Source organism: Pholcus phalangioides, unplaced genomic scaffold, assembly GCF_987345545.1.
Source record: "Pholcus phalangioides strain wild (caught in Gottingen) unplaced genomic scaffold, Ppha-v1.0 ptg000011l_1, whole genome shotgun sequence".
Lineage (NCBI taxonomy): Eukaryota > Metazoa > Arthropoda > Arachnida > Araneae > Pholcidae > Pholcus > Pholcus phalangioides.
Genome location: NW_028301604.1, coordinates 33,663,437 through 33,676,504, shown reverse-complemented (window position 1 = coordinate 33,676,504; position 13,068 = coordinate 33,663,437). Strand labels below are relative to the sequence as shown.

The 13,068-nt window shown below is 33.1% G+C and overlaps 1 protein-coding gene across 1 annotated transcript in view; it reads right to left on the bottom strand.

Moving 5' to 3' along the window:
- Positions 1 to 1,156: 1,156 nt before the first annotated feature.
- kra (basic leucine zipper and W2 domain-containing protein kra) overlaps positions 1,157 to 13,068 on the bottom strand; it is a 236,988-nt gene continuing 225,076 nt past the window's right edge. Inside the window, exon 13 of the mRNA XM_089239488.1 lies at positions 1,157 to 2,466. Within this exon, the coding sequence (XP_089095614.1) occupies positions 2,447 to 2,466 (20 nt within the window). The 3' untranslated portion in view covers positions 1,157 to 2,446. The remainder of the gene's footprint in view (positions 2,467 to 13,068) is intronic.

Below are 13,068 nucleotides of genomic sequence, written 5' to 3'. Positions count from 1 at the left end.
GGGCCGGACAAAAGTTTCAACTATGAACATAACCCTTTCAAGAAAGCCTGCAAAGAAGGCATGCTACAGCCCTGAGAAAAATGAACCAATAACCAAGTTTTTTTCTATTTAAACTTTTCCATTATAATATCAAAGAAAGATTTAATTATATTACATCATTATAATCAATAAAAAAGGAATTTCAGTGTTTTTTTTTATGAAATAGCCGAACTACTATTTATTAAATTAAATAACTGCTGCATCATGCAGCTGTGGTGGTCGAGTGGTTATAGTGCCGGACTCGTGATGCGAGGATCCGGGTTCGAACCCCACAGTGGTGGTCGGCTGAAGTTGGTTTTCTGTGGTTCCCAACTTCAAGGCGCAAATGCGAGCCGATCTCCCCGTTAAAAAGTCTCGCCATAGAGAGCAACAGTCCTACAACGATAAATCGTTCAATCATAACACTTCACTCATAGTTAGAAAAACTGGGGGCAGATGACAGCACTACACATAACAAGCATTACACAGAAACAAACTTTACGTCAGGTTGCACTACACGTACACGCACATTCCCGCATTCGTTGGGGGGTTTCGCGGGGGGGGGGGAGGGTGCATGTGTGGTGTAGTAGTAGTAGGTAGGGCCTCCAAAAAATGGCTCGGGGATCCATGATGTTCTTAAGTCAGCCACCTCGTTGGGCAATTTGCCTGTTGTGGCGTGGTATTTGTATTACATTTTTACATAATGTGAAATTAACTGATGACTAATTTTCGGATACGTTAATGGATCATGGAAAAGGAACTCAATTTTGTCTGGCCAGAACTCAATTTGAATGACACAGGAAAGGGGTTAAAACCTGTAATTTTTGCAAATTTGAATGTACTGTAAACTTTTCAGACAGTCGCTTTTTGTATTTTTGATATAAATATTTTGAATGGTTTTTTCAAAATTTTTTGGTTAAAACAGAATGCTTGAGGATTGAAAAGTGGATTCATCAAAACTTAATTCATCATATTTTTAGCTATTTAAAAAATCTCAACTTTTAAAATAGAACTAATTTTCACATGATCAAAAAATGAAAGTTCGGTCTCAAAAGCCATACACATTGCCATATTTCGATTGGCAAAACAAAAATCATAACATTTGACAATTTACATACATAATTATTATCACTAAAAAGACATTCTCAAACAGGATCTTTATTAAAAGGCTATTAAAATGGATCTCCCTTACAGCATGGGTAATTATCGAATATGGAAGCTTTTTTCTCAAGCACAGTTACACAGTATTCCAAAAGATGTCCTGGCACAGAATGTAAAAACATTTTAGTTCATACAGATGCACCTCATTACAAAATTTCAAAAATACTCCTATACTTAAAATTATTTACAGCATTTTGTAATGCCTTTGCTATTTTCAAAGCTTTAAGGGGTTATCAAAACACTGAGCATTGATAACTTTGCATAGCAAAATTGAGTATAGGTCTCCACCAAGTTCAAAGACGATGTTCTTTAGACCACTTGAAAAATAAATTAAATATTTTTAGGTTGCCCTTTGTCAAAAATTCATTACAAAATAATATAGTTACATTCAGTTCCCACAGAACAAGTCTCCAAAAAAATGTTCACTATTTATGCAGAAACAAATTTTTTTAACACCACATTTAAAAATTGATATTTACTAATATTTGCAATTACAGGCATATTGCTCTTAAGGCTGTAACACACAACACTGATCCTGTCACGTCGGTGTAATGTGTTTCAGCCTTTAATCTGCATATTCTCACAGATTATAGCTGAAGCTGCTTTGACATGAAAGTTTCAGTAGAAAAAAAAGTTGCAGAGAGAAAATCAAATATATATAAATTCATTATGAAAAGTGATAAATAATCAAAATTTGATTATAAAATTACCGTAACAAATTCTTACAAATTACTTCCAAACAAAATTTCTGAACATTCAATATTCTTTGCAAAAGGAAAAAAAAGATTAACAGTACAGTATTTTCAATACAAAAACAATAGTCATCATACTAGGCACACAATGGTTTTTCCAACTATCATACATTTTTTTTCTTTCAATTCATGCTACCTAACAACAAACTTGGAGAGAGAAAACACAGAATGAAACAAATAGAAGTGATATGATTTAATACTTCAATCAAAACTTCCAGGTTAGTCAATTTACCAGCTTTCATAAAAAAAAAAAAAAAATTTCAAATTTTTTGATCCAATGATCGAACTTTCTTACCAATCAAATGTACAGAGAATGTTATTTGATCTTATAAAAATATTTCTCTGAGAGGTGCTTGCAAAAGTATGCATATAGAATGAATGTTTTCATAGTAAAGTATTATCCATTAGCTCTAAATATTTTTGCTATATCAACTGTAAATGATTATAAACATAGCCTCCAGATCCAACGCTGAGGGAAATACAGTCCCAGTAAAAGATTTAATGGCTACACTTCTTTAGCTTTCATTTTCAGATTCTGGAGAGAAAGAGAAAAAACACAACTTAGTATTGATGTTGACAAAAATACATCAAATATTTTAAATCCAGATAAAAAGAAAACTTCTGATAAAATTTTACTTGGACATTTCCAGAGGCAGCTGCAGCTTGTCATAAAGACCTTGAAATTCTTAGAGGGAATTTCAAGAACATTTCAAGTGATCAGTTTAATGCCCAAGTTGTCTAAATGATAATTTGCATACAGGGTGGATAGGTAACAGGGCATATGACATTTTACTGGCAAATCATTGCTACTATATGTATATACTTCTAGTTAGAAAGTATTTAACTAAAGTGTAATACTCAGAGATGTCATTCATGGTACCTTGCAACATGAATGACAATTAGGAAGTTGTTACACTGTTTCTCCTGATGCCAAAAAAAAAAAAAATCAATGTTTCAAAGTGTGATATTCACAGAGATATTCAAATTTGAAAAACACAGAAAAGTTGGGAAAAACAGCTCTAAATACAGAGAACCGCTTTACCCACATTTAATGCTGTTTTCCCCCAAATTCTGTTTTTCAAATTTGGATATCTCAGTGAATATTGCACTTAGAAATATCAAATTGTTTTTTGTTGGTATCAGGAGACACAGGGCAACAACTTCCTAATTGGGCTATTGAGCAAAGGGTACCTTGCAACATGAATGACATCTGAGTACTAGTTTATTTAAATACTTTTTCTAACTAGTATGTATTTAGTATTAACGGTTCGCCAATAAAATGCCATATGCTTTGTTACTATGCACCCTGTATATCTAGTGGATTTTACTAGTGTTTAATCGAAAAAATATTCTCAAACTAAATACAGTTGAGCACACTTATACCATGCCCTGGATTTTACATACAGCGTGGATATAACATATGGTTTTGTAATATCTGATTCTTGGCCTATTCGTTCCCATATATTTTTACCTCTGTTATTAAATACCCTGTCTAAAACACACAATGTAGAAATAACATCAAAAACACTCTTAACCCATAGAATAATTTGGATATAAAACACTGTAAAAACCTCAAAAATTAACTAATTTGTGCAACATATAGTGTCCAGGTGGTATATCTTGATGTTCTTTCACAGGAACCTGAGGGAACTTCAGGGCTCCCACTCAAAATTAGAAAAGGGAGGAGAAGGTTTAGACAACATTATTATAGCATAATAATAACTTTTTTTTAAAATTTAAAATAAAAAATTCATGGCACTATATCAGTATCCTATAAGATTGACCTCAGTTAAAGCAAAATGATGGAAATAACTTGGGTACAAAAACAATTTTTAGCCAATAAACAGGGTGCAACCACAGATAATTCTTTTTCTCTCCTTGCAATATATATTACATTCTTTTTTGAAGTCTTACACAGTAAAGTCTGTCAGCTTCTTTCAAAAATAAACAGCAAATTGTGAAGGCATGCAAGTTTTTTAAGAATGCTTTTGAAAGTAGTCTTGAAAGAGCATCAAAGTGCAAAATGTATTAATTCAAGGTCCAATGCAAACAAGTCGAGGTGAACCAGATAGTTTTACTGCATTGTCCATCCTTTTTTTAACGGGATTCATTTACATTTTGGTGTCCAATGCCAGTTTAATCATTTTTGAAAAATTTTGACAAATGAGGCACTTTCATTTCTAGCTCTTTGCTGAGCATTGTAAATATTGTGCGTGCCTCTGTATTATATATGCTCCTGCATGCCCGAAAAATACAGAAGACAATGCTATTGGGTAGCATCAGAATCACCAAACCTAGAATAGGCCTATTTATCCAACTGATTTGTTATGCAAACCATTGTGTTATCTATACACAAAATGTGCACAATAATATTAAATGATGAATGCTAATTACTGTCCAAGACCATGTAGTAGTAAATAAAATATTTTTTCTCCCATCCGGACAGAAGTTTATAATAACTACTCTACTTGTTGAACCCTTATACTAAACAAATGAAAAATTAAAAACCAAATGGTGTTCCACATTCACCCCCCCCTAAAAATAACCTTAAAAAAATACAATTTCTGCTTTGGCAGAATCATTAATTGCAATCTACAACATTTGTAGTATTAGGCAATATATCAATGATTCCCTATTCAATTAAAATCAATTACACAAATTTTGTTGATAAAATTTGATTAAAAAAGTATGGCAAATACTAGAAAGTAGGATATTTTACCATAACTTAAGACAAGTGGGAGCGCAAAGTATGACAAATTTGACTAAGACTTACGGGGAAAAAAACCAGGTCCAAGAACTTCTACTACTTATTACACTGGTAAACAAGGTTTTTGTTTCTTGGATGCTGAGTACTGTTTATGTATTTTTCGATGCTCATTCTGAATCCATCATCAGAAATCGTCCATCAGGCACCAGTTTTCCGCAATTGCATTTTCCATTGTTGCGGGTTAGCTTAACCAGCCTTAATACTCTATACTTAGAAGATCAACATTTTTAGCCTAATAATGGGTATTATGAATATTAAAACTTGCCTCATCTCTGACTAAATTTTATGAATAATACATCAAGATTCTTTTGAGATACCTCTGATCATGTGCTAGCCATGGGGATAAGGGAATTACGAGTCCCTTTCACCCTTTCTAGGGAATTCCTGACCAAACTGTCCAAGGTTTGCTTGTCGACAAAAGCAATTTGAGCACCTTTTTTCAAAGGACGACGACTTAGTCTATTGCAATGATGTCGATGCTCTGTACGTTGCATTGGGTCATCAGTATAATCCCCTAGAGTGGAGGTTATTCATAGATTCCTCTACAACCAGCTTGAAAGCAGTACTTTTGCACAATGGTAACGAAAACCCCTCCATTCACATCGCATACAGCGCCCACATGAAGAAGACATGAACGTTTTATTACGGATGGTTCAGTTAAAAGACGTGCCTGGCACTTTTGTGGAGATTTGAAAGTCCTTGCCCTTGTACTTGGTCTTCAACTAGAATATACCAAATTTTGCTGTTTCTTGTGCTTGTGGGACAGCAGAGTGGACAAAACCATTATGTAAAAAAACAATGGTCACCAAGAAGAAAGCTCGTTCCAGGAACCAAAAATGTCAGTCAGCCCCTGGTGGATCCTCAGAAAGTCTACCTCTCACCTCTACACATTAAATTGGGATTGATGAAAAATTTTGTTAAAGGAATGAATTGAAATACCGACGGTTTTAGCTTTCTAAAAAACAAATTTCCACGGGTCAGTGGCGCTAAAATCAAGGAAGGCATATTCGTTGGCCCTCAAATTTGAGAATTAATGAACGATGCTGAGTAAGAAACACCAGCATGGGAGTCATTCAAGAAAGTAGTCCAGAACATTCTTGGAAATAACAAGATGGACAAATATAAGGACCTTGTGGAGGAATTACTTTTGAACTTTAAAGCTCTTGGTTGCAATATGTCACTGAAGATATATTTTCTTCATTCACATTTGGATTTTTTCCCAGAAAACCTAGATGATGTCAACGACGAGCACGGTGAGCGTTCAACCAGGACATATCCATCATGTAATCGCATTATCAAGGCAAGTGGAGCCCAAACATGCTGGCCGATTACTGTTGGACATTAAAAAGAAATATTCCTGCTGAAAAATATAGAAGAAAATCACGTAAAATCACGTTTGAACTGCCATTAATATTAGAATTTAAGCTATTTTAAGTTGTGAGCAAATGTGAAAAATTTACGTTTTTAAAAATTTTAAACGTGTGTTACTCAAAGACTATGCCTGACACACAAATTCTCAAAGCAGATTCGGAATCAGTGAGGAAAATACTGTAAGAATGACCCTATTTGATCAAAGAAACACGAAAAAAGTGAAACTTTGTTTACCAGTGTTATCTGTTACTCTCCCCAATCAACGAGACACTTTGATTACCCTGATGTATGTGAACATTGGTAATGACAGTTTGTGCTATGTACTATTCTTGGACAAAGTGAAGGAGAGAAAAAGTTAAATTATTGTGCCAAACCCTTGGGGGGGGAAAAAAAACTTCCCAGTTGGTTCTTAAAACAAAAAAATTACCAGACTCAAAATTGCTATAAAAAAAGAAAAGCTCCACCTGTAGTTTTCACAACACAATTGTTAATCAGTAGCACAAATAATCACCATTTTCGTTTCTTCACATGGCAAAAAGGCAAAAAAATGTGTTGATTTCAAGAGGGTAAAAGTCAGTGAATATCCTGAACATTGTAAGTAAGGATAGTAAAATTTTCAATGTTGTATCTGGGAAAAGTTGAAATCAATATAGGTAAAAAGTTGAATTCACAATTAGTTGTACCAAGCGGAAAAAACATTCTAAGGGAAACGTTATAAGTGGCATCCTCTGTATATCTTGATATGGTAATGATAGTAGGTCAATGCTGCACAAGCAAAACGATGGAGCTGTATCATCTATTACTATTTTACTATTGAAAAATGCAGGAGATATACTGCGGAGAGCGATGTTTGCTAAAAAAATAACAGGTTAAAATGCAACAGAAAACCTACACGATTATTAGCAGATTCATGTCAGCTATGATGACTCGCCAAGCAAATGTCCTTTCAGGTCAGAAATTCAATAGCGTTAAGTTGTAATAGGGAAACCCATGGCTGCTAGAAAAGTCAACTTTCAGCTATGACATTTTGTCTTAGTGATTGGTTGAATGAACTGAAAGGTCAACTGAATGCTAAGCAAATATTTGGCATAGCTACCTCTCTTTTACCTGTCATACAAGCAAGTTGTTATAGCCCTTTGCTTAAAGCAGTATAGCTTGAATGTTAGCAGAAAGATAAGTCAACCATAACAATTTTATCAAGTCATTGCTAAAGTTACGTCAGGTCAGGTGAAGCATTCAGGCAAGCGGGTGCTATGGTTTTGGATCTTAACCCATGCAATTGTGTGCAGATTTTACATGATTCTCTTCAGGTGAACCTTAATAAAATGTGCCTTGAGTGTATGTATTGTATTTGTGCTGTCAGGGAGGTCACAGAACCAAATCTTGAGCCATCAATAATATCAGTGTTAATACCGAAAATAGATGATTGAATTCTGTCTCATCAGAAGTTCTTGCGATTTAAAATTGTGCTTCTAGTTGAACAAATTATAAGTTGCAATTATTTTTCCAAAATGGAGGTGCATTATGACAATGTGATCTAACCATTTCTAAAAAACACAGAAAAAACAAAAATGTTTTATTCTTAGGCGGTTACAGGTTCCAAAAGAGTAAGTTCTAGAAAATTAGGAAACTAAGATGTCAAAGATTGTACTGGCTACACTTTTCTCTCAAAAGCTCAAAGCTGGTTCTATAAAAACAAGAAAGCATTCTTTTACTATCAGCTTTACTTGTGATGAAGCTACAAAGCTAAGAGCTCAATGGTCAACAGAAGCAAAGTTGTCTCCCACTGAAACATGTTCAACAATATCCTTGGAACTAGTGAAAATCAAATCCAAGATAGAAGTACTCCTAGTAGCTAGCATTGACATACAAGCTAGCATTGCCAAATTAAATGACATTTTAGTCCTACAATTTAGTATTTTGATCGCTAGATATATTTCAATGTTATGCACAATAAGAGTACCGATTTAAGCATCAGTGGTTATCTAGATAATTTAATAATAACAGAAATCAACACTACATACATGATGTAATAAACTTTTTTAAACACTTATCTGTTGTAAAAAGAGGACAGCAGACGGTTTATATCAATACAAACATATATAAGCAGTTGAAGAAATTTTGGAAGGTCAAGAATCATCTTGAATCAAATGTCAAATTGTTCCACAGTTCTCCCTTCAATGTTCATGTTATGCTTTATTCAAATTTTATAAGAAAAAAAAACATTCCAAAATAATTCTGTCAAGAGTAGAAAATTATTTTAAAATCATATTAAATATTTATTCTTTGTACAACAGTCACTTTAAATATTACATGCAATTAACGTGTGCATTCCCGAAGGGAATTTTTATATCAAAAAGCAATATTTCAGGTTTTTGATGCGACAGTTTAAACCGTGAAAAACTGCCATGTGTCAAAAACCTGCCTTCAAGCAGCATAGCAGAAATCACTAAAACCTCTTTGAAAAAAAAAAAAAGGCCATCTTTTTTGATGAAGTAGGCTTTCTTCTGATTTTTAGCAGGTGCAAACTAATGGGTATAATGAAAAAAGTTCTGTAGCTAATCAACTTTGCGAGAGATCTGGACTTTCAATGTTTAGGGTCAGGTGGGGTAAAATGGTCAATGGATCATTAACAAGTCAAGACAAAAGGATTCTAGAAGAAAACCATGGTCACATATGAAGGAGACTAGTATTGAAGGCTTGAAATCTCTTGCTCAATGTGAACACCCCACCCCTTCTGTAGATGTTAAACTTTTACAATTCACGACCAAGGAAAGTAAAGATACTATAACAAAAGAGAATCAACTTCATGAGTGGCTGACTTGAACTTAGTGAAAAAGTGTCAAAATTAGCTAATATTAGTGTTGTGTCTGATGAGCGACTCGAAACGAGCCATATACTGACTACCTTGCCCTCATTAATCTCAGCTGTAAACAGAACTCAGAGGCAAAATGAAAACATGTTCAGGATGGAATAGGAGAAAGCTTAATTAAGGAAATAGTTGAACTTTGACTGCCACAAAATAAATTTGAAAATTACAATAAACTCCCATAGCCAAAGAAAAAATTTCTTGAAGATCTGAGGCAAATCTATAACTATTCAAACTTTATGAAAGATGTCAGAAGGCTGTGTGGGGTGCTGGTTTATTATGAAGAGAACAAAAACCAATAAAGCAAATTACCAGACAAGTGATTAATAAGGATTTATCATCTGTTGAACATCTTGAAAAAGCCTAAATAATGAATTTTTATACCTTTCCAGAAAATAAGGACATCGATGAAATAAGGGATCAGTTGTATTTGAAGAGGATCCTAATGAAGCCAAGATTTAACTATAGAGTACATTAAAAGTTATAAATTTAAAAGTAGAAAATGATTGTTTGATAAATGTGTTAAATAAAATTTCAATGCCCATTGATTTTCTTAAAAGTGAGGTCGTTCCCCATAAAAGTGAGGTCTTAAATAGTTGCTAAAAATTTTTTTTTTTTGAAAAATGTGCTAATATATTTTAAGAATGTAATGTAAAATATCAGCCAAAAGATATCTTATTTTTGAAAAAGTCTCATGGTTATACCTCTTCAAAGATGAAAACACCTCTTTTTATGACCATTTTACCCCACCTGACACTAAATGACACTCATTTAAGAAATTGAGATACCTTGCCAATGCTGCTCAAAGGATTAAGAAAATTATTCATATTTTTGAAGAGCAGAAAGGTTCTCACAATCGATACCTGAATAACCGAGATCCCCTAATCAGATCCCCTCAGCACACATCATGGCCTCAAAACTAGTGAAAATAGTGACCAAATATTGACTGTCAGCAATCCTATGGACTGTTTTCAGTAAACTTTGCACTTCCATAGAACTTACATATTTATTATTTTGACATAAATAATTAAATCAAACTAACCATTTTGTTAACCAGAAAAGTTCTGAATAACTTAGCAAATTTATCAACACAACTAGAGAGATTATCAACACAAAGTTTGAAGGAGAGAAGTTTTTCATTCACATACTAGTGGATTTTTTAATCATGTTATGCTATGAATGGCAGTACCCAAAATACACTCAAATTTTCTTTTACCTAATATAAATTTGTTTACATATTTAAGTATAAAACCACATCTAAACAGATTATACAAACTTATTAAAAGAAGAAAGGGCAGCAAATAATTCAAGTCCTATATTAACTGTTCGCTGTAGAAAATAGTGCAGCATGAATTTTTCTATCATGTGTTCGGGTGTTTCACTATTATTTCTTCTAATATATCCTCAGATGTACATCTCAAATTCCATATCTCAAATTGGCAATACATTCAACAATGAACTTAGAATCTTGTAATGAATTGTTCAGACATAATCTAAAAACAATTATTTATGATTTAAAGTGTTTCAATTTAGATCATCGCTGATAAACAATGTCTTGAAAATGTTGCATTTTCGAAAGTGGTAGAAATACATTGATTTTGGTAAGCAAAGTTTATTGTACCTATTTTAAGCATTCCAAAAGTAACGAAGCTTGAAAATATCAGCACAACAGATGTTTTCAACACGTATTAGCAATCTCCTGTTGAATATTCAGAATATTTTCCTAAAGAGCTGCATGAATCACAATTCCATTTTTTTATTGACCCATATACAAATAAAAGTACTTTCGACCTCAAATAAACTGCAAGTAGAGGGGGCTACAGATATGCAATTAAGATAACATTAAAGTAAAGTGACAAGAGTGGATCAAGTTTCTTGAACATTGTTCCACTGTGGAGGCTTAGCTCATCCTGGAAGTAAGGGACAACTCTAAGTTGTGATGTTATTGGGAATTTTTCTTGAAGAGGGTTGCAAATAAATGGAATGGCTTACTCCCTATGTGTCATGAATTATACAACTACTGACATGTTTAAAAAGAAATGTGATATCCATGTTGGGATAAATTGAGAAGCTACCCGTACATAGATGAAAACAAACATAATTTCCTATATATATAATATTTAATATTCTTAATGAAAATTGTTTTTTTTTTTTGGGGTTGCTTAATATTTAAGTGCATTTGACAGACAATAAGCATAATTTTTGTGGGGATTTTTTCCCACCTTGTTAAGCAGTTTGAAATTTTTTATAACATACCTTTGTTTTGTTTTTTTTGCAACAAAGCCAACAAACAGCAGCACATAAAATAACTACAAAAAAAATAATTAAAATTTGTACACAGCCTCTGATGTGAAGAATGTCAATGAAATTTATAACTCTCCCCCTCTATATAGACTTGCCTGCGCAAGCGCAAAATAAATTAGCCTTGTAAAAACTGGATAAAAATTTTGAGATATTGCTACCAAAATTGATTTTCACAACCATCTCCATATCATTTCTTTCAGCACATTGTTGCTTTAGCACATGAAAAATGGCTAAAATTGAGAATTTCAATTACTGATATCTCTGAGCTATAAACAAATATCAAGTTTTCATTCCTTAAATTACATGCTGTTTGTGGGATCTGATCAGGCACTTTAACTAAACTATACTGTTATCAAAATGACATAGCTGTAGCTTTCTACTAGTGCAAGTTATTCCAGATCATAAAGCCTTTCATATACAGATATGTATACAGGGCTCCCACTCAAAAAATGAGAAAAAGTAGGAAAACGCAGGACTAAAAAGTAGGATGGGGGAGGGTAACCCCCTTAGACAACATAATCATAGCATAATGGAAAAAACCGTAAAAAAATTTGTTTTTGCAAAAAAAAAATTTTTAAATAATTAAAAAAAAAAAAATTCAATTTTGAATTAACTTTTTCCCCCCTAGTACTATTTCAGTCAAGCCAAAACAAAATGACAAATGACTTGGTTACAAAACCAATTTTTGGCCAAAACAATGCACTAGCAACCACAGATAATTGTTTGCCGTCTCTCCTAATATATATTACATTATTTTTCGGAGTCTTCCAAAGTGACGAGCTTGTCAACTCTCTTCGACAAGGCACTGCAAATTTCGAAGACATACATTTTTTAAGAATGATGCACCTTCGAGACCACTTTCGAAAGCACAATGCAAAAAATGTGTAAATTACAAGATCCGACGTATATAAGGCAAGGAAACTATGATTTAAAGTAAAGTTTTCTTAGTTAAGAGGTTTTGAAGTTTTAAATAACATTTAATAAGTTATCTCCATTCAATTTAAACCCTTTACCGCATTCTCCCCATCATATTTTTTCAGTTGAAAATTAAATAGTACAGATCGTTAAAATCACTGCCAGGCACAGATCCAGGGAGATGATATATAAGGGACATTTTAATATGAATAAAGGTTTTATATGACAGTACATTCTGCATTTTATGGGACAGAACAATTATTTCCCCATATTATTTTTGTTTTCTGGCTCTATTTATTCCCCCCCAGTCTCACTGGATATACTCTGGATCACTAATGTGAGAGACATAAACATGAGATTTATACCAACATCAAATTTCCATTCAATTTCAACAAAAAATTTTGAAGTAAATCACAGTTGGAAATAGGGAAACATGCTTATGTTGGCAGCACAGTAATTCAAAATATAAATTGATTTCACTATATAGACTGAGATTAATCCAAACATCTCTAAACCACAGTTGATGATATGTGTAGCAGATTCTCTAAATCCTGTATGTGTGGCTAATGTTTGAATTGTCATGACAAGATGGTATCTGTAAATAAAATTTCTAAATCGCTGGATGAGAATAGCACTGTACAGTGTGAAGAACAGCAGTGCAAACAAGAAAAAGTGAAAAAGAAGGGCAAAATGATAGAAGTTACAAAAATAAAGGAGCAGAGATTGTGGAACCTAACAGACTTGATCAATGTTTTTCAAAAGAAATTAAATTGTTCAAGAAACACATTTTTAACATCAAACACCAATATAGAGCTTACCAAATGTGCATTAGGAACATACAAAAACATGAAGCTGTTCTTCATGTGTATTTCAGTAAATTATAATAATTACAAATTATCTGAAGTGCAAAA